The 24,724-nt window shown below is 51.1% G+C and overlaps 3 protein-coding genes across 3 annotated transcripts; 2 read left to right on the forward strand and 1 right to left on the reverse strand.

The window, feature by feature from the left end:
• The first annotated feature begins 1,693 nt into the window (after positions 1–1,693).
• LOC117061912 (glyoxal reductase-like) lies at positions 1,694–3,075 on the forward strand. The gene has a single exon (XM_033174902.1). The coding sequence runs from the start codon at positions 1,733–1,735 to the stop codon at positions 2,555–2,557; it is 825 nt and encodes a 274-aa protein (XP_033030793.1). The 5' UTR covers positions 1,694–1,732; the 3' UTR covers positions 2,558–3,075.
• A 578-nt stretch (positions 3,076–3,653) lies between these two features.
• On the reverse strand, positions 3,654–11,521 carry BAD (BCL2 associated agonist of cell death). Its single transcript, XM_033174903.1, has 4 exons — positions 11,339–11,521; positions 7,364–7,582; positions 4,717–4,886; positions 3,654–3,819 (listed from the first exon to the last, which is right to left on the reverse strand). The coding sequence occupies exons 2-4, from the start codon at positions 7,506–7,508 to the stop codon at positions 3,694–3,696; spliced, it is 441 nt and encodes a 146-aa protein (XP_033030794.1). The 5' UTR covers positions 7,509–7,582; positions 11,339–11,521; the 3' UTR covers positions 3,654–3,693.
• A 1,621-nt stretch (positions 11,522–13,142) lies between these two features.
• Positions 13,143–23,820, forward strand: GPR137 (G protein-coupled receptor 137). Its single transcript, XM_033174822.1, has 7 exons — positions 13,143–14,667; positions 16,988–17,037; positions 18,431–18,656; positions 19,799–19,948; positions 20,315–20,443; positions 21,574–21,668; positions 23,418–23,820. Exons 1-7 carry the CDS (start codon positions 14,302–14,304, stop codon positions 23,581–23,583), a joined length of 1,182 nt encoding a protein of 393 aa, XP_033030713.1. The 5' UTR covers positions 13,143–14,301; the 3' UTR covers positions 23,584–23,820.
• Positions 23,821–24,724: the final 904 nt, after the last annotated feature.

A 24,724-nucleotide genomic window follows, 5' to 3' on the forward strand; every position in this document is an offset into this window, starting at 1 on the left:
GGATGATGGGATTTGGAGTGCAGCTTGTTCGTCAGGCCAGGGCATATAGGGAGGTGGCCGCGGTTGGGGCGAACCAGCAGTCGCGCCATTCATTAATTAATCGCCTTCCCCCGTGTTGGGAAAAGGCACGCGCCGCTTCCCGCGTTCGAACCCTTCCTTTCATTCAGCAACATTCGATGAGCCACGCCCACCTCTCTCCAGCGCCACGCCTTCGTCCCTGGTCCTCGCGCGGCGATTGGATAGTAGACTTCAGCTCCGCCTACGCGTCCTTGAGCAGCCATGGAGCGGGCGTCGCGGGAGCTTCCTGCGTTTTGGTAAGGGTTCCGCGGGGGAGGGAAGCCAGGGGCTGCCCCACCTTTAATTTTTGCATGTGACGAAGGGTGTGTGGTTTACCCGTTTTCACTCCTTGCACAAGCGTTTGCGCCCAACAGTGCTTCCAGAATTGCAGATTCCCGCAGAGAAACCCAAACACACGCCTGATTTTCAGTCCATACCCGCTTGCTAATTATCCCTTCCGAGGCTCGGATCTTAAGCCCACTTCTTAGGGAGCAAACCCCGTTAAACTTCACCTCCAAGTAGACGTGCTCGGAATCGTTCCAAGCGCAGAAACGGCTGTATTGGGTTAGGCCCGTCCAGCTAATTTCCTAATGCTGCTTGACGGTGGAACAGAGGTGGTTTCGCTGGTTTCCTGGATGCATCTAAGCTGAGGCTGGACCAGGTACCTGCCTGGGATAGTGGCCCTCGAAGTGTTGCTGCACTCCGACTCCCATCTGCCCCAACCAGCATGGCCAATGGTTAGGGATGGTGGGAATTGCAGCCCCAACATCTGTAGGGCCACAGTTGCCCCATGCCTGTCCTTCATTTTGCTAGGTGCAAATAACAACATGAGGAGTGGTGGGATGGAGAGCAGCAGCCCTGCGGTACCCACAACCTGCTTCTATTACCAAAGAGATGGAAGGAGGATAGGGATCCTGTGGTCCTCGTGGGAGGACGCCAATCTGCTGGGAGTTGTCGGGGCAGGTCAGCAACACTCAGTGTCAGTGAAGTTAACTTTATTCAAAGAAAACAGCTAAGCCCTAGTGGTCACCACACCTCTTCCCAGTAGGTCTGGGCCCAATGAGGCAGTTGCAAGGACTGGAGGTCCCCACTGCTCCCTGAGACTTCTCTTTCCCGGGATCTTCCCCAGTAACCCAAGGCTCCTTCGCCTTCTCTCTCTTTGCTCCACTCTCTTCATTCCGTGTTCTGGGAGACCAGGGGGGGAAGGGAGCTGTTCACAGCAGGAGGGGGAGACACCCTGGCTTCTTCAGCAGCCTGACCCACCTCTGCCTCTTGCCCCACCCCTCCTCTCCATGCTGTGATTCTGAATTGCTCTCTGTCACAGACTCTTCCTGCTCACTAAACCCTGTTACCTCTTCAGCTTCCAATACCTCCTCTTCCTAGTCTTCTCCTTCTGACCACCCATCCTCATCCCACCACCGATCCCCGGGCTCTGAGCCTTCTTCACTTTTGGGGTTCCCCAGCTGGTGCCTCCCACCATTCTTCTGTGCCCAGTCAGTCCATGACAGGAGTCCAGCAACATCTCGAGGGGCACAGCTCCTACCCTTCCTGTGGCAGAAAGTTGGACGGCAGAGTGCAGCAGACCTTCCCAAGTGGCACCGTGGAATATATGACCCTCACTTTTATCTCTTCCAGGGCACCAGAGCGCACGGTATGGCTGAACAGTGGAGCCCCTATGCCTCTTCTGGGGCTGGGCACCTTCCGCCTGCGGGGCGAGGAGGCCGTGCGTCTCAGCCTGGACGCTGCTCTTGGGAACAGCTACCGCTTGGTGGACACGGCCGCCGTCTACAGCAACGAGTCTGCCATCGGGCGCGCTCTGAGCGAGCTGCTGCCGCGCCACGGCCTGTCTCGGGGAGACGTCTTCCTAACCAGCAAGCTGAGCCCAAGGGACCAGGGGGAGGAGGCGGCTGAAAGAGCCTGCCTGCGTAGCCTGGAGGAGCTGGGCTGTGATTACTTAGACCTCTACCTCATCCACTGGCCTGGGACCCAAGGCCGGCCGCAGGAGGACGAGTGCAACCGGGAACGGCGGCAGCAGAGCTGGCGGGCTCTGGAGAGGCTGCACGAGGCCGGGAAGCTCCGGGCCATCGGGGTCTCAAATTACAGCATCAAGCACTTGGAGGAGCTGCTGGCAGTGTGCCGGGTGCCCCCCTCCGTCCTCCAGGTGGAGTTCCACCCAGAACTGGCGCAGGTGGAATTGCTGGGCTTCTGCCGGAGCAACGGCATCCACCTGCAGGCCTACTCCTCGCTGGGGACCGGCCAGCTGGTGGGGCGGCCAGAGGTGGTGAAGGTCGCTGCACGACACGGGCGCCCGCCTGCCCAGGTCTTACTGCGCTGGGCTCTGCAGCAAGGGGTGAGCGTCATCCCCAAGTCTGCCACCCCGAGCCGTGTGGTGGAAAACAGCCAGCTCTGGGGTTGGGAGTTGAGCCCAGCGGATATGGAGGAGCTGGGTGCATTGGATTGTGGGAAGCGCTATTGCTGGGATCCCACCAATGTGGCTTAGAGCAGGGGTGGGGGGAAAGATGGGCATTCCAGATGTTGCTGGACTACAGTTCCCACCAGGTCACCAGCCAGCATAATCAGCAGTCAGGGATGGTGGGAGTTGGAGTCCGGCAACATCTGGCAGACCAGGCGTTCGCCAGAGACATGGGGGAATGCGAGACTGAATATAATAATTTCAGGACTGTATCTCCACCCAGTTGGAGAATCCCATTTGAAAGCAGTGCCTTTATCACATTGCAGTTCCATCAGCCAGCTTTTAAATTCAGAGGAGAAATTACCAGTGGATGGAGAAACTCAGGCTTTGCTCCTCTCTGCATTTACCACCTCCCCCCGGAAACAGAACTCTAGGGCAGGGCTAGAAACCTGTGGCTCTCCAGATGTGGTTGAACTCCCTCTCCGGAATGGCCAGCGGTCAGGGAGGAAGGGAGCTGGGAGTCTTAAAAAAGCATCTGGAGGCCCACAGGCTCCCTATTGCTGCTGTAAGACGAAAAGAGTGATATTAAACAGGAATTCAATTTCTCTGCATCCCTTTGAGTTTAATTTTCTTTCGACACATTCATTCCCGAGGCAGCTAAAGCAATCCTGACCCCACTGCAGTCAGAATGGTAATCTGGGGGTTGTCGCTGTGAGCTTGAATTGAAGGAATAGGCAGTGACGTGCTGTAAGCCAGAAAAGTATTTAATAAACATTTATTAACATATAATAAAAGGGCATACAAATTTCTCTAGGCAGGGTTGGAGAAAGTCGGGTTCTCGTTTCATTAATCCATACAGTGGTTTTGTTCAGTGTTTTTTTCTTCTCTCTTTTAAAATACAAAAAGTACACTCTAGAAAGGGCAAGACAAGATCCCCTCAAAATTAAGGGTCTTATAGGGGAGGTGCAGGGGAGAAAGGGGTGGGATCCCGTGCATAGGGGGCAGCAGGTTAAATTCTTAACATGTCCTACTAAAGTGGCCTAAGTAAAAAAAAACTCCTAGGGGTGGGGGTGTGGAGGTGCAGAGGAATGATCACAGCATCCCCCGAATTTGGGGGGACACCAGCCATGTGCCACATCAACCCTACAGATTTACACACACCCTTTATTTGTTCCTTCCAAAAAAAAACCCCACCATTTGTAATGGACAGCAGCAAGATACAGTCATGGGGGGCTTCTTGGACCATTGCCTGGGGAATTCCGACGCCACCATGACTGCAGAACCTCCTTCCAGCCCAACGTCCGGCGCATTTGGGTAGCTGTCCCTGCACTCTTGGGGCGCGGCAACTTCTGCAAGAGAGAAGGAAAACGTGGCATCACCCCCTCTTCCCGACATGCGCCTCTCAATCCAGCAGGCTGGTACATCAAGGATGAGAAACCTGACAGGCCCTCCTGGTGTTGCTAGACTACAACTTCCATCATCCATGACCACTGGCCATGCCAGGTGAGGCCGACAGGACCTAGAGTCCAAAAGCATCTAGAGAAGCACAGATTCTTTGGGTTGTATCTAAAGTTAGTTCTACTCAAAGCACATGGCTTTAAAATGGCTTTGGCCCTGTATACCTGAAGGAGCATCTCCACCCTCATCATTGAGGTCCAGCTCCGAGGGCCTTCTGGTGGTTCCCACACAGAAGTGAAGTTACAGGGAACAAGGCAGAGGGCCCTCTCAGTAGTGGCACCTGCCCTCCCATCAAATGTCAAACAGATAACCAATTCTATGACGTTCTGTAGACATCTGAAGGCAGCCCTGTCTTGGGAAACAATGTGTGCTGTTTTGTTTTGTGCTTTTATATTTTGTTGGAAGCTGCCCAGAGTGGCTGGGGTAACCCAGTCAGGTAGACAGAGTATAAGAAATACGTATTATTATTATTATTATTATTATTATTATTATTATTATTAGATTAAACAAATTCATGGAGGATTAGGCTACTAATGGCCTAATGGATGGAGGGAGAAAAACATCTCTGCCTACTTGACACCTAAGGGACACTTAGTCCAAGACCTTGTTATCCTTGGTTGTCAATCAGATGCCTCAGTGGGAAGCCCAAAAATGCGACCTGGGCACAACAGCAACTCTCCCCGTTTGTGATGGGCAGCAGCTGGCATTCAGAGGCAGGTTGCCCGCGGCAACGAATCCCACCTCTCCCTTGGGAAGGACGGACCTCTCTGTATGCAAGCCAGACTCACCTGCAGCTCGCCATGGAACTCGTCACTCATCCTGCGCAGCTCCCTCCCGTACCGCTGGGCTGCCCACAGGATGGGAGGGGCAGAGCGTGAGCGTGCCCGGAAAGTGCCCACCTCATCCAGGGCCTCTGGGTCTGGCAAGGGAGGGTCGGATCCAATGCGACGCCGGAGCTCTGGCACAGGAGGAAGAAGGGGGTGGGACAGGAAAGGGGGTTATGCCACACTTGCCACAACACGGCAGTGGAAACTGCTAGACTGTAAGACAGGCCAAGGTCCAGTCCTTTCTGATGTTATTGAACTCCAGCTCGCAGGGGCCCAAGCCAGTATGGCAAGTGCCCAGGCATGATGGGAGCTGGAGTCCAGCAGCATTTTGGGGGGCTATTGGTTCTCTGCCTGGCCTAGAGGGTTAAGGCGGTGTACTGAATAGACATGGCTCAGAGAGGCCTGCTTGAGGCCCTGTTCTGCCGCAAAGCCACTGCCAGCCACTGTCCACCAACTTCCAGGGTGGTGGTTGTGGAGATCTCACTATTATTATTATTAGTTCAGTTTAATTACCTGTACTGCACACTAAGGTCTTGGGGTGGGTTGCAACAATTTAAAATACAATGCAGTATTGAAACAACCCACAGTCGCAAGAACAGGGTGGGCACCCCAAAACACATCTCGGTTGTCAAAAAGCTACATCTTCAGCATGACAGAAACTGACTTCTCCTCTAAGCGTTTGGGGTGATGGGAAGCACCAAGAGGGCCCCCCATTGCTGATCCTAACACCCAAGAGGGTATGTTAGGAAAGAGGCAGTCTTTCAGAACAAAAATAAAATGTGGGTGCTACATTGGTTTGAGCTGCTAAAAAAGAGGCTGGATAATAAAGCTGTCACCTAACTGAAGAAATCTCAGTTGATCTACAGCAGGATTGGAGCACCTTTGGTCCTCCACATATTGGGAGTACAATTTCAACCTTAGACATTTTGCACAGGGGTTATGTCCCGAGACACCCCCCCCCCCATCCATAGGGCCCATGTAAATAAAGCATTCCACACACCCCGTTCTGTCATATTAGTTTTTAGGTTACTTCCTGGTTCGGCGCCATGCATATGTGCACAATCTTGCGTCAATCAGTTATTGCCTGTACTGTACTTCTAAATAGATAAGTATGGGATTGCCCTGATATTCTGTCAATTCTACTTGGCACATTTCTCATGGAAGAACACGGCTTTCTTGATCTAAATGATCCCCTTTAATATTCTTCTCACAACTCCTTCCATTATCACTAATTTGTTTTATTACATTTATTATCTTCACTTATTTTTTTAATTCACAGCATCAGCAAGGCAGATTCCGCCGTCCATCCTCTGGGCGCAAGAAAAAGTCAAGAGAATCTCTGTGGCCTCTGCTGACCTCATAAAAGCTAGAAACGAATTAAGGATTCCATCACTTCCCAAAGCTCAGCACAAAACGTGACTAATCATGGCCCTGTTATTGAGCCAATATTTTAGAATCGGTTTAGTCAGTCTTGCCCTGAGAATGAAGCCCACAAAAGTTCACAGAATCAGAAGGGACATGCAAATCATCTAGTACAATTCCCTGCAATGCAGGAATATGTACCCATACGGGGATCAAACCTGTAACCTTGATGTTCTCAGCACCACTGAGCTAACCAACAAGGCAAGTTACTAACTGGCAAACATTTTCACTAGCGTGCTGAGGACTGGCAGAAGAGGGACCCTCTTATAAAAACATTTTTGGGGAAGGGCTGCAGGTCAGCAGATCATCTGCCTTGCATGCAGGTAGGTCTGGGAACAGCACCCTGCCTGAAACCCTGGAGAGCCACTGCCAGTCAGTGCAGGCAATACTGAGTGAGATGGATCAGTGGTCTGACTAAGGCAGCTTCTTGGTTCCCAGGTTAGGCTTCACTAAGCTCACATAAAATCCTAGAATTGGAAGGTACCCTGAGGGTCAACTAGTCCTGCAATGCAGGGTTCTAAAATAAAGCATCGTTTGAGGAAAAAGTGGTGGTTCTTTAGGAAAGGTCTGCAGCTCAGTGTTGGAGACTCTGCTTTGCATGCAGAAGGTCCCAGATTCAATCCCTGCCAAGACCCCTAACTGAAACTCTGGAGAGCCACTGCCTGTCAGTGTATTCGTTATTATTTGTTTACTTGTTCATTTATATTTCACTTTTTCCTCCAAGGAGCTCAAAATGGTTTCCCCCCTCCCCTACTGCTATTAATCCGCACAACAACCCTGTGAGGTAGGTTCGGATGAGAGTCAGTGACCGGCCCAAGGTCACCCAGTGGGCTTCATGGCTGAGTGAGGATTCGAACCCTGGTCTCTCGGGTCCCAATCTGGCACTCTAACCACTACACCACACAAGTCTAACGAGCGAGATGCAGCAATGGTCTGACAGATTTCTATGGTGGGTATAGAGCGGGGTGGAGGCTTCCCCTCCCCTGCAGGGTGCAGGAGAGAGGCAGAAGGTTCCCTTCCTCCCCTACTAGGTCACTCACTGCCCCACTTCCATCATCCCCAGCCAGCTGAGCCAATGGTCAGGGCTGATAGGAACTACATTCCAGCAACAACTGGGGAGCCGAGGTCTAGGGGGAACCCTGAAGAGGGAGAGGGAAATGCTCTTGTTCTGCCCCAGCCCAAATACCTGGATTCCCAGCGGAAGGACTTCCTGGGCTTCCTGGGGCCTGGTCCCCTCCTGCGACGCTCCTCCTGGTCAGCTTGAGATCCTGCGGTTCCTTCTCACCCGGCGGGAATGTCTCTTCATCATCATCATCCTCAATGTGGAACATTGTCAGGGGGCTGGCATGGCCCCCAACGCCCAATGTGCCGTTCTCCAGGGGGGTGGGGGTTGTCGTCGGCAGAACTGCGGAGGGATAGGAAGCACGGAGATCAGAAAGAAGGCGATTCCTCTGACAGCCAAGAGACGGGCTGTAGCTCAGTGGCAGAGCATCCGGAAGGAGCCGGGGAACCCAGGTGTCCGACAATCTGGGTGGACGCTTAAGGGAACCAGGTATGTTGAGGTTCGATCCCTGGCATCTCCAGGTGAGGCTGGGAGGCACTCCCTGTCTGAAATCCTGGAGGATACTGATCAAGATGGACCAATGGTCTGATGCAGTGTAAGGCAGCTTCCAATTTCAAACAGAACCATGAGGACTAGAATCTTACTTTACTAGACAGGCAGCTTCCTATGTACCATGCAGGAGGTCCCAGGTTCAATTCCTGGCATCTGCAGCTAGAACTGGGAGAGGACTCCCATCTTGAACCCCAGAGAAGCCACTGCCAGTAAATGTAGACTAGGAAGCGGGAACCCATTGCCCTCTGGATATTGCTGGACTCCAACTCCCATCATTCCTCACCACCGCCCATTCCTGCTGGGGCTGATGGGAGTTGGAGTCCAGCAGCACCTAAAGGGCAATGGGTTCCCTGCCCTGGTGCAGACAATTCTGAGATAGATGGCCCAGCGTTCTGACTCAGGGTAAGGCTTCTTCCGATGTTCCTATGACTAAGGCACTCAGCTGGGAACCAGGAAGTTGATAACTCACTGAAAAGCAAGTGATTATGTTAGGTTCAGCCACCCACCACCACCCTTGTTTTGCAGCAGGGAAGACAGGCCTAACTTGCAGGGCTGCTGTTAAGAGTTTAATGATAGATTTTTTAATGGATTTTTTTTTTTTAAAAAAAAAACTGCTTTCATGGGCAAATTATCCTCCCAATGCAGTTTATAAATAAGTTGATATGCTACAACGGCAGCTTATTAAAACAATATAATAACAACAGCAGGGCATGATCAGTTAAAAGTAGCAGCAGCATAAGTAAAATAAGCAGATTCTGGTGTATCAGACCAAAGACCCATCTAGTCCAGCATCTTGTTCTCTCAGAGATCAGGCTTCCCCCAACTCCTTTTTCCCTTTCACATCCTCCCCAGCCCACTCTTCTGTATATTCCCCATTGTTCCTGGGGAATGAAACCACGCGGTTTCTTCCGATGATGACCGGAAATCTTACTCAGCCACAAACACACACGGAAATAGCGTTTAGGTTTCTGCTCACATACGTTTCCTTTCAAGATCATGAGGAACAGGAGGGGAATTTGCCATGCTTTTCAGATTGGTTATGCCGGCTCCACGTTCAGGGTGTGGTTTGTGTAATGTTTCAAAAATGGTAATAATTTATATTATTATTTATATTAAGAAGAGCCTGCCGGATCAGGCCAATGGCTCACCTAGTCCAGCATCCTGTACTCTCAGTGCCCAATCAGCTTCCTCAGAGGGAAGTCCACAAGTGGGACAGCGGGGGCAGATAACATGGACTTAAAGAACAACAGTTTGACAGCAGCTGAAGAAGTTGCTGAAAGAAAGCACTGCAAAACCATCCAACTGGAATAAAAAAGTCTGAAGGCGTCCCTAAAGGCTAATAAAGGGTGCGGCTGTAAAAATTTTTTGTGGGGGGGAGTGTATTCCAGAGGTGCAGGTCATCACAGAAAAGACCTTCCCTCCTACCAGCCAGCCTCATTCATAAACCAGTCACCAGACACTCAAAAGCTAAATCTTAAGACTTTTACAGTTATACATGAGTGGAGGCGGTCCTTCCGAAATCCTGGTCCCCATTCGTTTACTGCAAGGATGAGGAAACGGTGGTCCTCCAGATGTTGCAGGACTCCTTCAGCCCAGCCAGCCAGGCAAGTGATCAGGGATAATGGGAGCTGTAGACCAGCAACATCAGCAGGGCCACAAGTTCCCCATCCCTAGTTTACGGAGATATTGACTGCATCCAACCAATCCCTGCCTAGTCCAGCATCCTCTTTTCCAGATGCCTCTGGAACCCCCACAAACAAGGCATGAAGACAGTCCCCTCCCATAAATACACACACCAACCTGTATTCCAAATGGAGGATCCATACAACCAACACAGCCATTCATTGGTCTAATCCCCCTTTAAAGCTAACTTGGCCAGCAGCCATGGTCATTGCATCTTGTGACCGTGAGTTCCACAAGTCTGTTCAGCTTCCTGCGAAATTTTCCCTGCTTCTGCCCTACGTCTACTGCCAATCACATTTTCAAAACCGCAGGATCTAGCATTCTATGTAAGTGGAGCCTGCTTGCTGCTGGATCAAGCCAGTGGTCCATCTAGTCTAGCTTTCAGTTCTCATAGCGGTCAACCAGAGGTCCGAAGGAAGCCCACAGCACAACAGTCCCCTCCCTGCTTGCAATTCCCAGCACACTGCCTCGGACAGCTGAGGAATAACACAGCCATTGCAGCTAGTAGCCACTTACCCTGCACAAATTTGCCTAATTCTCTTTTACAGCCATCCTTGCACAGAACCACATGCATATTTCTTGCAGAGAATCATAGTGTTGGAAGGGACCACGAGGGTCATCTAGTCCAACCCCCTGCAATGCAAGAATCTTTTGCTCAACGTGGGGCTTGAACCCACAACCCTGGTCTCATGCTCTACCAACTGAGCTACACATGAGGATAAGTTAGCGGTCCAAGTTAGTGGCCATCACTAACTCCTGTGGGAGCAAATTCAACAATTCAGCTATGTCCCACTGTTTGAAGAAGTATGTGTTTTTGTCTGTCCTGAATCTCCCAACCTTCAGTTTCATTGGCTGGCCCAGAGTTCTAGAATTATGAGACTGAGAGAAAAGCTATCCATCTCCAAGCTGGTGGCCATCACTACCTGTACATTTGCGAGATAAGAGGGAGGAAAAGTTTCTCTCTATCTGCTTTTTCCACCCCACATGTCATTTTACAAACCTCTTTTACCATTCTGAGTATTTAAGATAGTAATGCTTCGGGATCTATTCCCCACTGCTCTAGCAGCCCCCACCTTTGGGGACCTGCCCTTCATTCTATTTATTTTTTTAATAAGCAAAAGATAGCCCAGAAGAAGAAGAAAAACCAAAATCCACCTTAGAGCAGCACCTTTATTCAGCCAACCAAAAATGTTACAAAACAGCACGCAAGCTTTTGCGTTTTATTTCTTACTCACCGATTCAACCCTGAAGAAGAGTTTTGGAGAACTGAGAAGCGCGCATATGCTTGCGCAACATTTTTTGCGGTTGTCCCAGTAAAGGTATTGCCGCAATGTGGGTTTTAGATTTTTTTTTTAATCGAAAGCATTTTCAACTAACACCCTCAAGTCAGAAAAACTCCCAAAGCAGCTTGGTTTAAGAACAAAAAAAACAGTAATAAGACAGTCCCTCCCTGCCCTCAGGCTTACAGTTGAAAAAAAAAAGTCGTGACACACAAGGAAGAAGGGGAGGAGAGAGCAGAAGAATGCAAACCCATGATCTATTTCAAAGCCCCTTCCCCTTAATAGTAATGGTTCCTTCTCCTTCTCCCAACTCCTGTTAGTACCATTTTTGCACTCTCTTGCTTCCTCAGTCCCCTGAATTGGGGAGCTCCAATGATGGTTTTTCTCTCCTTCACACCCCCCCCCCCACTTCCAAATTTTAGGGTCGCTTCCTCCTTTCCAGGTCAATTCTCTCTCCCCTCTCCTGATCTTGGAATTTTCAACTCCTCTTCCCTTCAGAATTTTGGATCACCACCTCACTCTTCCTCCTCCTCTTATTTCTACCCAACCCATTCACCCCTCTCTAACCCGCGCCCTCAATTACCAGAATTAGGGTCACTCTTTTCTTTCTTCCTCCTGTTTACAGCCAGCAGAGATCCAGCCACAGTCGCCGGGGCGATGAAGAACTGCCAGCTTCCGTGCCCAATCAAGGTCGTCAACGTCACGGTGGGAGGGAGAGATAAGAACGCACCTCCTCCTGCTACCTTCGGCTCCTCCCACCCCCTTTTCTACCCCCCCTCCCTCCTCTCTGCACGCTCATTTGATAAGGTAAATTCTCAAAAATGCTTATGCAAATCGCAGAAGTACCTGCAAAAAGGAAAAAAAGAATGGAAGTATTCTTTTTGCGTTGTTATAGTAGGGCTAAATGGCACTGTGAGTTTACATTCAATTCAATTCAAATGTACCTACGCAAATATCACTCTCAACGGAGCCAATCTCTGGATCTTCTTTCCTTCCTTAAACAAATACCATTTTAAATATATCCAGATTATTTATTTAGTGCAGTGGTCAGCAAACTTTTTCAGCAAGGGGCCGGTCCACTGTCCCTCAGACCTTGTGGGGGGCCAGACTGTATTTTGAAAAAAAATATGAACGAATTCCTATGCCCCACAAATAACCCAGAGATGCATTTTAAATAAAAGCACACATTCTACTCATGTAAAAACACCAGGCAGGCCCCCACAAATAACCCAGAGATGCATTTTAAATAAAAGGACACATTCTACTCATATAAAAAGATGTTGATTCCCGGACCGTCCGCGGGCCGGATTTAGAAGGCGATTGGGCCGCATCCGGCCCCCGGGCCTTAGTTTGGGGACCCCTGATTTACTGGTATATAGCCGTAAATAAATGGCCATCATAATTCACAATTCAATTCTGCATACCAGATATTCAGTGGCGCAACACACAGATCAATGGCACATCTCGCATATTTCACAGTGAAAGGATGTTACCCAATGTTTATCTGTTTATTTCTTCGGAAGGCATGAAGCCCCCCCCCCCTGATAAAGGGATTATGGCTGGTTGCAATAACACAAAATATAACACAAAACTGCAATAGCGCAATGCAAAATAAGCCCATAGCCAGTGTGCCAACCTTTAGTCCCAGATTGGTACAGATATAGTGGCAACAGCCTTGGACTAGTGCCTGAGAGTCTAGAGTTCAAATTCCTGATCAGCCCTGAAGCTCAGATGGTGACCTTGGGCCAGTCACTGCCTCTCAGCTTTGGCCATCTTTATTTTTCATTTAAAAGTTACTACAATTATTGCCTTTCACCGTGCAATCCTTTATTCAGAAGCAATATTTATTATCACTGAGTTCAATGACGCTTACCCAAACGCAAGCAAGGAAGATTGCAGCTCTCTCCTCACTTACCTGGGAATTCAGTAGGACTTAAGACATGGCTAGAATTGTGCCGCAAGCGAGGCACTTTTGCTGCTAGTCTGATATTAGGGGTTTCTGTGATATATAGGCGGGGACAATCCCATATTATCATCAATAGGGACTTAACGTTGAAACATAATGGAGCAGTTGGGGGTTTCATAGTCCCTGCAGATTTATTGGGGGAATACGGGCAGAAGGTGCCCTTACCGGGCACTAGGACAGAACTGGGAGGGAATAGTTAGGGGGGGAGCATTTCCTGGAAACGCACAGAAATCTCTGGGTCCGTACAAGTGTAAAGAAGGAGGGTCAGCTTCCTTTGCCCACACTTAAGATGGCGACCGGAAGGAGCGCAGACGCTCTAGCCGGGTGACTTTCTGCGGCCTGTCCCATTCACAAAGCCGCTTACGTCCTTTGCGTAAAAGGAGACGAGGGTGCTAGAGCGGGCGCAGGTTTCGTCACGCCAAGCCGGTGAGAGGGAGGGGGCGGGCCTTACTCAGTTCGCGCAGCTCGAAGCTACAAGGAAGGAACGCAGCTGGAGCTGCTTAAGGCCTGGGAACCTTCTCTCTGTCTCCTCTCCCCCCTTCCCATTTTTTGGGGGAGAAGGCAGCAAAAGGAAAGGAAGAGCTGCTTATTGTTCGCGAATCCGGAAGGAGCCAAGGGACCCAGGCATCCGACCTTCTGGGGGGAGGCTTAAAGGAACCAGGTATATTGAGGTTTAGTCAGGGAAACAAAAGGGACCCAGGTGCCCGAGGGTCTGAAAACCAGAGCCCCCGGTGCCTGGGAAGACAAGGGTTAAGGGACGCAGGCATCCGGCGCTTCAAACTGGAGAAGGCGAAGAAGCCGAGGGACCCAGGTGTCCGATACCGCGGAGAAAGCAGAACGAAGAATTCTAGGTAACCTGGAAATTTGGAGCGAAGGGCACCTGACCTGAGCTTCCGGGAAAGGAAAGCCAAACGGGTCCCGCTCTCTGAGGACGAAGCCAAGTGACCAGGGATTTCCAGAGAAGGAGGTAATCAAGGGACCCAGACATCGAAGGACTAAGGGACCCTGGTGTCCGAGCACTTTGAACAGGCGTGTCCCTGAAATCTGGGTGGTTGAGGAACCGCTTCAGGACCTGCCAAGCGACAGGTGCACCCAGTCGCCTTTCACCACCTGATCCTGGGGTGGGATGCAAGAGCCCTAGGTTGGGGAGGGGGCAGCCCCTCGGGTGGTGTCTTGTTATTCCTGCTGAACATTTGACAGGATCAGAACTTGAAGTAACCCAGCTCATTTCCAGGCATAGGAGAAGTCTTCCGTTTGTTTGTTTTTCACAGCAAGAATTGGATTTGGTTCTCACCTCCATGCCTTCTTAGCAAAGAAGGGTGGGTGGGCCAGCTGTCATTTCTCCCCTTCTCTCTCCTGCTTCCAATCCCTTCCACGCTTCCCATGGAACTTGCAAAAATCCCTTGATTCATCTGCTTGAGGGGCTGGTCTCCCACAGCAGCCCTGAAGGATGTAACCAACTACCGAAACCGGGGGCAGCTCCTCCGTCTTAAGAAAGTGGTTCTGGTTGCCTCGAAGGCTTGCCCCCTGGAAATGACACCTTGCTAACCGGACCGGGACCCATCTCGCCAGGATTCAAGATGGAAAAGACCTTTGGCAACCTCAGCTCGATTGTGCCAGCTTCGCGCCTCACCCCGGCCTTCCCGCCGGCCGTCAAGGTTGGGTTGACGGCTCTGTACACAGGCCTCTATGCCTTGCTTTTCCTTTCGGTCTACGCCCAGCTCTGGCTGGTCCTCTTCTATCGCCACAAGAAGTTCAGCTACCAGACTGTCTTCCTCTTCCTCTGCCTCTTCTGGGCTGCACTGCGCACCACGCTCTTCTCCTTCTACTTCAAGAACACCCTCAAAGCCAACCACCTGAGCCCTTTCTTCTTCTGGCTCCTCTACTGCTGCCCCGTCTGCCTGCAGTTCTTCACGCTGACCCTCATGAACTTGTACTTTGCCCAGGTAACTCTTCTAAGGGGGTGCTTGCTTGCTTGCCCAGGTGGCTTGTGGGTAAAAGATGGCTGCTTGGAATGCTTGGTCAGTTTTGTGGATGGGAACATCCCAGGGGGCCTTGAGGGTGGATGAACTCCAGCCGCCAGGACCAAATGGTGGCCCTTCAGGCCTCTGCACCTGGCCCTCAGGAACTCTTTCCAGACCTTCCACCCCACCCCCTCCTTGAATGCCTCTTGCTTGCCTAGAAAGAGGATGGAGAGCTGTGTAGAGTGAGGAGGTAGAAACCTCGGTCCTTTTTTTTAAAATGGCTGGAATGTAGCCTCTTGTACAAAGTCACTTCCATTGTTCTGCCCACTTTTACCTCTGGCCCTGCCCACCACTTGTGTGTGTGTGTCCCCCGGCTCTAGAAGCTTACACCCCAAGGAACGTGGTTCTCAGCCTGGTTCTTCCCTCCAATATGGGCTCTTTATATTGCTTGCTAAACCAGGGATGGGGAACCTGCGGCCCTGCTGATGATAGTGGGCTGCAACTCCCATCATCCCTGACCATCAGCTATGCTGGCCTGGGCAGATGGGTGCTGGAGTCCGCCAGTGCCTGGAGGGCCACAGGTCCCCTCCCTCTGGCCTCAACCTTTGCACACTTGCTGCCTTGGATTCTCAACCAGTCATTCTGCCCTGTTCGTCTGTCTTCACGATCTCATGGCTACTAGTCATGAAATGGCTCTTAACTAATTAGTTTCAGGATCAAAAGCACCGTTCCTCTGCAGAAAAGGGCAATCAAAATGATCAGGGGGCTGGAACAACAGTGAGGAAATGTTGCAACAATTTGGGCTTTTTTGGGGGGGAAGCAATAGTGGGGGGTGCATGGTAGACATGTATAAAATTATGTACGGTGTAGAGAAAGGGAAGCTTTCTCCCTGCCCCTCATTATACTAGAATCATCTAATAAAGCTGAATGCTGGGAGATTCAGGATAAACCAAAGGAAGCTGCCTTAAACAGAGCAAGACCATGGGTCCATCTAGTTCAGCAGTGTCTGCACGGACTGGCAGCAACTCTCATGGGTTTCAGACTGGGGACTAAACTGAGAGATCGTGCATGCAAAGCAGATGCTCTGCTGCCACTGAGTTACGGCTCTTCCCCACCGACCTTTGCCCCGGTTACTGTTTTTTAAAGGAAGTACTTATTCACAAAGCGCCTAGAACGGAGGCAGCCAGGTGAATTTTCACAGAGAGGAAAGAAGACCCAAAAGCCTTGGTGGCACCACCACCAAGAAGGCTCTGTACCATTACTTACATCACTGCTTGTGATGGTGCCACCACTGGGGTGCCAACATGAATAAAATATTGTGGGGGCCCAAGTAAGCCCTGCCTCGAATAACTGATCACATGATGCAGTGCACATATACCATTTGAATGGGAATGCCCACCAACTTTGTGGGGTCTGAAATTTCGACTTGCTGCGCAAATCTAGTTGCTGCACGCAGTGCAAGTACATAAATAGGTACCGCTCCGGCGGGAAGGTAAATGGCGTTTCTGTGCGCTGCTCTGGTTCGCCAGAAGCGGCTTTGTCATGCTGGCCACATGACCCGGAAGCTGTCTGCGGACAAACGCCGGCTCCCTCGGCCAGTAAAGTGAGATGAGCGCCGCAACCCCAGAGTCATCCGCAACTGGACCTAACGGTCAGGGGTCCCTTTACCTTTTAGTGGTTAGAGGACTGGGCTAGGACCTGAGAGACTTGGGATCAAATCCTTGTGCAGCTCACTTGGTGACCAGTCACAGTCTCTTCTCCTTCCTTACCTGTTTTTGTGAGGATAAAATGTTTCTTGAGCAGGAACAGGTGGGATATAAATGGAAAAATGTGAAATGAAAGCAAAGAAACCTGAGAACAATGTTGCGGCTAAGAGGCTGAGCTGTGAGCCAGAAAGCTCCGGATTCAAATCTCATACTGGCTCGTGAAGTCATTAGGTGGCCTTCTGCATTCTGTTCAGAGCACAAGAGCAAAATATACACCAGGAGGCTTAGTTTGGACAGAATCGTGAATGCACTTCCGGATTTAATGCTAAATCCGTTACTTCTGGTAAATGAGCCACCTTAGCCGCTAGAGGGCCGTGAACATTTTTGTCTGGGGCTTTTTAGCCTCGTCTATCCATGTGCCATCAGAATCCAAAGTGGCACATGGGGTTCCAGATGTGAAAGATATTGTCATTCTTTTTAGCTCTTCTACCCGACTATCTTGTCAGCAGGCGAAGTTATGCTATGGTTGTTCGTTGCAGTTCCTGCTTGTTTTCTGTAATTGCTAATCCCTGCCCCTTTCTTCCCTTCCCCTCCAGGTGGTTTTCAAGGCCAAAGCGAAATACCGCCCTGAACTGACCAAAGGCCTGTGAGTAGATGTGTATTTGTGTGTAACATCATAACATCTTGCATTCTTCCGCTTTGCCATATATCCTTCTCAAGTGTCAGGGGAGAAAAAAGATACAGCATTCTAGTATTTTTTTTAATTAAAAAAAACACCAGTTGCATTTTCCATTTAAAATTAAAAATTAAAATAAACCCAATGTGGCTCTTCATATAAAATAGCTGGCAAATAAATGGAGAATGCAGGATTGCAAGTTTAAAAGGCAAAATCGCAACATTATATGAAATTATAAATACACTCCCCCAGCAGCATTCTAGCTACAGCTTGCAATACAAAAGTAGGAGACAGGGTGAAGTCTCAAAACTGAGTTGTTTGCCTGGCTGGAAGTGGGTCCTTGAACTCTGACCATGCCTCTTGTTGCCTGGATGAAGAGGCATTTGTGAGTGTGCGTAGAAACTAGCCTATGGTGCACAGGTAAAATTAACCATTACTCTGCCCACCTTAGCCTCTGGCTCCACCCACCGCTGGCATGTGGCCCCTGGAAGGTTGGCCAGAAGGTAGCCTGGACCTCTGTCTGAGAAAGGTTACCCACCCCTGAAGTATGGGGAGGAGCTTGCCTGAGATTCACAGCTGTGATCTGCTCATTCCCGCACACTGCCATTAGATGGCTTTCAGGGCTTCGGAAAATTTAGGGAGGACAGGCCTCCCGATGGAGCCTCCATGTTCAGGGGCAATCTATCTCGGACCACCAAATGCTGAGGAAAGACAACAGAGGTGGGATTCGTGCCTTTTACTTGTGGGCTTGCTGGCAGCGTCTGACTGGACACAGCTAAATGACCAACTGGACTAGAGGGCCCCTGGGTCTGTTCCAGCAGGCCTTTCTCTTCTGTGCTCTTCCAGTTTCTCTTTCTCAGTGGCCTGGCTCGCAAGCAGCACTAAGCTATGGTTTATAAACCATGCTAACCCTTGCTAAAAGTTGCTTGGCTGAACCTGGCCCTGTGTCTTAGCTGTGGTTCATGAATCACGGATCACCTTTATTTAATAAACCAACACTAGCTGCAGTTTAGCATGGGTGTAAGGAGCTGTCACCACCGGAAAGCTACAGAGCTGCAGCTGGAGAGCGGCTCAAAATCTGAACCTTTCCCAAGGCCAGGGGTCTCTCACTGCACATTAGAAGAGCCTTGCCGCTAGGCCAGACCCAAGGCCCATCTAATCCAGCATCCTCTTCTCACAGTGGCCAGACAGACGCTTGTGGGAAACCTGCAAGCGGTGGGACCCGAGCACACTAGCTCTCTCCCTGCTTGCCATTCCAATCACCTGGCATTTTGGGGCAGTCTGCCTCTGACAATGGAGGCAGAGCATTGCCACGGGGGCCAGCAGCCGCGCTAACTCTGCCTCCCTGCTTTCCCTCCCCCAGGTTGGCAGTGCGAGGGGCATGCCTGGGTGCCAGCCTCCTCTTCCTGGCGGTGAACGTGGTGTGCGCCGTGCTGGTGCGGGGGCGCCGCGCTGAGCCCTGGGCCGTGGTCCTGGCACGGGTCCTCATCAGCGACTCGCTGTTTGTGCTGGGGGCCGTCTCTCTGGCCCTCTGCCTCTGCCTCGTCGCCCGGGGTTCTCCTTCCACTCGCATCTACCTGGAAGCCAAGGTGAGCATTTGCCAGGGGGGCACGGGGCGGGGGAGATCTGGGGCCTGCTGAGTCTTCTTCTCCCTGTGCTCTTCAACGGTAGGGTTGGGAGGTAACGAGTTTGACATTGCTGCAGTGGCATCTCATCCATGCACCGAGACCGCAGCGTTTCACCTGCCGAGCTGGCCTTGGAACTGGTGGCATGTCGGAGAAAGCTGCCTTGGATGTCCTGGCTTTTAGCACTTTACATTGTTGCTGGCATCCTTCTGTCTCAGGGGAACATGGAGGAGTGTGCCTTTGGAAGTCAAACTGCTGGAAGGTCATAGCTGTAGAGGTAGATAGGGGAGAGACATGTTTTGTTGCAGCTGGGGCAGATGAAGGTGTCCGGTTGTGCTGCTGCAGATGAACCATGGCGTTTCTTCTCTCTGCGCTCCTCCCAGCGGTCATTCCACCTCTGCTCACTGCTACAGATGTGTGACCTGACTCCAGGCACTGTGCTCGTCTGCAAGGGATTCCCACATGGCAGGGTTCAACCTAAATTTGGTTTCCAGGACCTCGCAGTTACATTTCCCCCATAGTGTCGGTGGCAGCACACTGACAACTCCTCAGGTTATCTGGGTGGCGGGCAACATCCGCAACCTTTGTGCCAGGCAGCCTGTCTGCCCTGGGATCTGCATGCCCGTCGCACACACCCTGCTACCAATATTTGTAATGATTGAATCGGCCACTACCACAATGCCCCCACCCCCAAGAGAAGTACCCTCAGTAAAAGAGGATAGGTGTTCGTCCCCCAAAGGATGGGTCCTTTCTAAGGGAATGTTTCCCTCTTCCTCAAGGTGATGACACTCTTCTTCCCCGAGACCTTCCTCCCCAGTAGTCACGGAGCTGTCGCCATGGGAGTGGGTCACAGCTGCAGTATCCGCTAAGGCCGCTAAGGATGATGGGAGCAGTAGTTCAGCGGTATCCAACTGGACTCAAGCTCCCATCAGCCACCAGCTGCCTGTTCAGCAGTCAGGAACGATAGGAATTTTGGTCTGATAAATATCTGGTGGGTCACCGGGGTCCCACGGCCAGCTCCAAGGCACCACAAGGCTCTCTTGATTAGAGTTTGCTGAGACCCACTGACCGGTCTCTCTTTCCTGTCTGCCCCTTTTCTGTGACAGGGCACCTCGCTGTGCCAAACGGCCGCCATGGGTGGCATCATCGTCCTGCTCTACGCCAGCCGAGCTTGCTACAACCTGGCAGCCCTGGCCCTGTCCTCCCGCACCCGCCTCGACTCCTTCGATTATGACTGGTACAACGTATCTGACCAGGTGAGCAGGACGGGCTAAGTTTGGGTTCCTTAAGGGCCACCCTTCCTACTCAGGAGTAGACCCGCTGCAACGGAACGAAACAACGGACTGGGCTCCGTTAAATTCCGCGGGTCGACTCGTGTGTTGGATGCAGCCATAGCAGTGCAGATCTAACTGTGTCTACTCGGAACTGGGGCTTACTCCCAGGTAAGTGGCGAGAGGATTGCTGCCTCACCCTTCCTTTATCCGGCCCCCACCTCCCTGTCATCCAACTTACAGCCAGCTCTGCCTGTCACTGGCTCTGGCTGCACCAGCTATTGGGCTCTCTGTCTTCCACCCCAGTGGAGAACAGCTGCTCAGTTGTCTCCCTTCTCCCTCCCCTTCCAGGCAGATCTGATCACGGACCTGGGAGACCAAGGTTACGTCATCTTCGGCCTCATTCTCTTCATCTGGGAGCTGCTGCCCACGACTCTGCTAGTCGGCTTCTTCCGGGTGCACCGGCCAGCTCAGGATATGGTGAGTTGAAGCAGCTGGTTGGGAGAGGAGCAGAACTGCAAAAAGGCAGTGGAAGGAGAGGCCCAAAGCGCAGGGGGAGGCAGGGGGCTGTTGCCTCAAGTCCATTATGAGAGTATCACTCAGTGCAGCAGGGGTGGGGGACGTTTTTCAAGGGCCACACTCCCTTCTGGGCAGCCTTCCGAGGGCCACAGGCAGAGGCGAAAAGAAAAGAAAAGCGCCGCGACAAATTCTGGTTCTTGTCTTTCTGTCGTAAAGCAGAAGGAATTCTAGATTTGTTCAGAAGTATTTTTAAACTGCTTTTGAAAGGCGTGCCCTCCCCAAGCGGCATTTTCAAAAAAAAAAGAGAGGGCAGAAAGGTAACCATAGATACAGCACCAGGCACTTCAGCAGTTCTGAGCCAAGCCACTTCCTGTCTAGCTGAAGGCAGCGGCAAAAATGAAACTCCCCAAGGTCTGCTTAAAACACCTGCATCATAGGGACAAGGTGCAAATTGGCCTGAGCCAGCTTCATGTCTCCATGCTGGCTGGGATGGATTGAAAGTCATAGAATCAGAGAACTGTAGAGTTGGAAGAGACAACAAGGCTCCTTGTTGTGTGCAGGAGTCTCAGCTAAAGCATCCATGACAGATGGCCATCTAACCTCTGCTGAAAAACCTCCAAGGAAGGAGAGCCCATAACCTCCGGAGGGAGACATAGCTGTCAACCTTCCCCTTTTTTGCGGGAAATTCCCCTATCAGTACTATATTATAGACTATAGTACTGATAGGGGAATATCCCGCAAAAAAAGGAAAGTTGACAGCTATGGAGGGAGACCGTTCGGCAACATTTGCAGGGCACCAGAATGAGGACAGCTGGTGAAAGTCTTTTGGAAGGGAGCTTCGTAGCTCGGGGGGCACCACCGAGAAGGATGGAGCTTCTTGGTGTTCCGGGTGCAGCTATTTCTGTGGGTGCTGCGCTCTCCTCCAGTGGCATCTCCCAAGGCTAAGAGCTTGGATCCCTTGGGTGCAATCCACTGGCAAGGCCTCTGGCTAAAAGACAGGGGGCACCGGAAAGGGCCTTACCTTGCCATCCTGCAGGGAAAGGCGGATCGCAGGAGCAGCGTCCCCAGTAACGGTGTCTTCCTCCCCACAGAGCGCCAGCCGTGTCTTCAACCGGCAGCTGGGGGTCTCCCGATCCTACTTCTTCGACCATCCCGGGCAGCGCGACAGCGAAGGACTGACGAGCAGGTAATTTCTCTTCTTTTCTGAGGCCGCCATTGTCCCAGCCTCCTGATTCAGGAGGGAGCTGCCTTTATACAGACGTCAAGCCAATGGTCAGTATTGTCTGCACTGACTGGCAACAGCACTCCGGGGTTTCCCAGAGGGGACATTCCCAGACCTACCTGGGACCTTCTGCATGCCAAGCAGATGCTCTCCCACGGAGGTTGTTCACTCACACGATGTCAAGGAGCTGCAGGCGAGCCCAGGTCATCCACAGGGCAAGAAAGAACACGAGACAAGAAATTCACAGAAAGTAACAACACAGCTGGCTGTGTCTTAATCCAGCTGGGCACGTTGCTGAAACTGACCGCTGGATCTGCCCTTCCCCTCTAGCCTCTCACTCTGGATCCCTCCGAAGCAGACAAAGTCTGCGTCGAGGGGTGGGCTCCTCATCTGGCTCGTTGCTCAGCAATGTGAATGACGCTCCTCGATCCGGGTGTTACCGGGGGAGGAGAGCCAGCGGAACTGGGATTGCCCTGCCCTGCTGCTGGATAGCAGGGGCAACTTCCAACTCCTCTCTGTCTGAGTCTGCGCTCACACTGCGACTCTCAGCCTCCAACCCTGTCTTGGAAGGCCCTTCTTCTCCTGACCCCCTCAAACCCCCTGCTTCTAGCACCTCCCAGTTCATCCCTTGCCCAGACTGCTCCCCAGTGTCCCTTTACCACGATCCAGAGTCTGTCTTCTTCTTCCATGTCCTCCATGGAGGGGGCTCTTGGGCTGTCATTGCCCCCCCCCCGTCTGCCACATCCAGCTAGTCTCTGACCCAGGATGAGTTGGCTCAATGGCCTGTGCACTTGGGGTGTCTTATGTCCAGGGTTTGGCAGAGGGGCAACTGCTTTCCTTTTGGCCCTCCCCCTGGCTCTTCACTTCCCAAACCCCTGGGAAGAGTCCTCCTGGGGCCCCAGATTCCCATCCCTGACCCACTAGCACTACACTGGGGTGGGTGTGCGGTCCCTGACTGACAGCTCCACTGCCATCGTTGCACTGGCTCTCCGCCCCCTCGGAGGTGGAACGGAAATCATTTCCATGCCTGGAAGTTTTAAAAGCTCCATCGATGAAGTTGGCACAGCGTACCAACAGTTGTTTTACTTACAAAATCATTACTATACTGCTGTGTCATAATATATATATATATATCAAAGCAGCTTATAGCAATAAAACTTAAAGCTATACAATAAAAACATACAGAAAGGTTAAACATCAATAAACCATTGTGGAAGGATATACTGTATTCCTAAGTTGCCTGCCTAGGCCCAGTGGAATAGAAAAATTGTCCCAAGTGCTTCAGCATCACTGAGCCCCATCTCTTACCTAATTCAGGGGTTCCCAAAGTGGGTCGGGCCACCCCTAGGCTGGAGGGGATGAGGGGTAAATGATTTCAGACTCTGAAGAGCTGGTATCCACTGGATCGAGTCTATCTGTCCAGTTGAATTAATTAAACTTAAGTAGTTTCAATTGGATTTTGAATAAATGTGCCGTTAATAGCGACTGTTCTGAATTTTATCGTGATATATCTTCCTTAGTGGGTTGTGCAAACTACTGTTCTGAATTACACTTTTTATAGAGTGGGGGGGGTGTTATGGAAACAAGGCAGTGTGTTAGAAGCCACTGGTCTAATTCCTTTCTTTCCTTTTGCTTCCTAACACTCACATACCTTCTCCCCCCCTCCCACCCAAATTGCCTCTTCGTTCCCCCCCCCCCCCCGCTTCCTTCCAGCTTGACGGGACGCCTGGGCAGCGTCGGGAGCTGGTACGGCTCGATCAACCGCAGCGGGGAGCAGGACTGGTTTGGGGGGCCCCCTCCCACGGCCCCCCTTTTGTTCTCGCAGGCCACGGTGTCCGGCAGCCACCACCACAGCCTCTATTCCACCCCGCAGAACTGAGGGGAGCGGGGTTTGTGGGGCACTGATGTGAAGACCCAGGAATCACTACTGATGTAGGACAGGTTTCTATGAAGGAGCAGGGATGTGCACACACGGTATTGTAAGCACCATCACACCATTCCCCAAACTCTAGGAAAAGCCAGCTTTATTTCTTTTAGCCATTTGGGGGGGGGGCTGGGTTGGCTGTTGTTGCTGGCATCTCGGTCTTGATGCTTAAGCTCTCCCCCCTCCTTCCACAGCCCCCCCTCTGCCCCCCCACCCCAGATACTTAACCAATAGTATATGGAGAACTCTTGGCACTTTAATCGACTCGGACTGAGGAGAGGGGCGGGCTCAGTTTTATCTGTGATGTCATTGTTTAAATGAATTCTGGTCAAATGTGTCTGTGGGGCGGGGGGGGGGGCTTCCTCCTTTCCCTCCTCTTCCCATGAGCTGGTAGCGGCGGTGTTTTGGAGTAGCCTTTTTGTTATTTGCTAGACATGCTGCAGTTTTGGTGCTATTCCATGGCCCCCCTCCCCCCCACTTAACAATAAAGTCACCTTTGTGTTAGCGACATTGTGTGTGGTTTTCTGTAGTTGTGCTGCGGCGGAAATGGGGGAAACCTCTGGCTTTTCAAATGTTGCTGGCCATGCTGGTTGGGGATTAATGGGTATCGGAGCCCCGTCTTGAGGGCTACATTTCCCGCATTCCTTTGAACAAAAATCACTTTTTTCAAGCATTCTTACGCATAAAAACATAGCAGAATAAGTACCATGGAACAGGTGAATCTGTTTATTTCACAACATTTATATACTGTTTGATTGTAACAAAACCTCCGGGTGGTTTGCAGAAAGAATAAATAAAATTATCGGTAAATGACAAGTATTTGAAACATTCAAACACTTATTAAAATCAACAATAAGCTAAAACCAGATTAAAACACGTGACAAAATATTTATTTTCTTTTTGGTAAATGTTAGATCTGTAAAGTATCCAGGACATTCTCTCTCTCTCTCTCTCTCTCTCTCTCTCTCTCTCTCTCTCACACACACACACACACACACACACACACACACACACACACCCCAAAATAAAATGTGCACAGGCATTCTGGCTTTCCATGGGAAAGTATGGGTTTCTTTGGAAATGGTGTGATTTTTAT

The sequence above is a fragment of the Lacerta agilis genome, chromosome 17, assembly GCF_009819535.1.
Source record: "Lacerta agilis isolate rLacAgi1 chromosome 17, rLacAgi1.pri, whole genome shotgun sequence".
Taxonomy (NCBI): Eukaryota; Metazoa; Chordata; class Lepidosauria; order Squamata; family Lacertidae; genus Lacerta; species Lacerta agilis.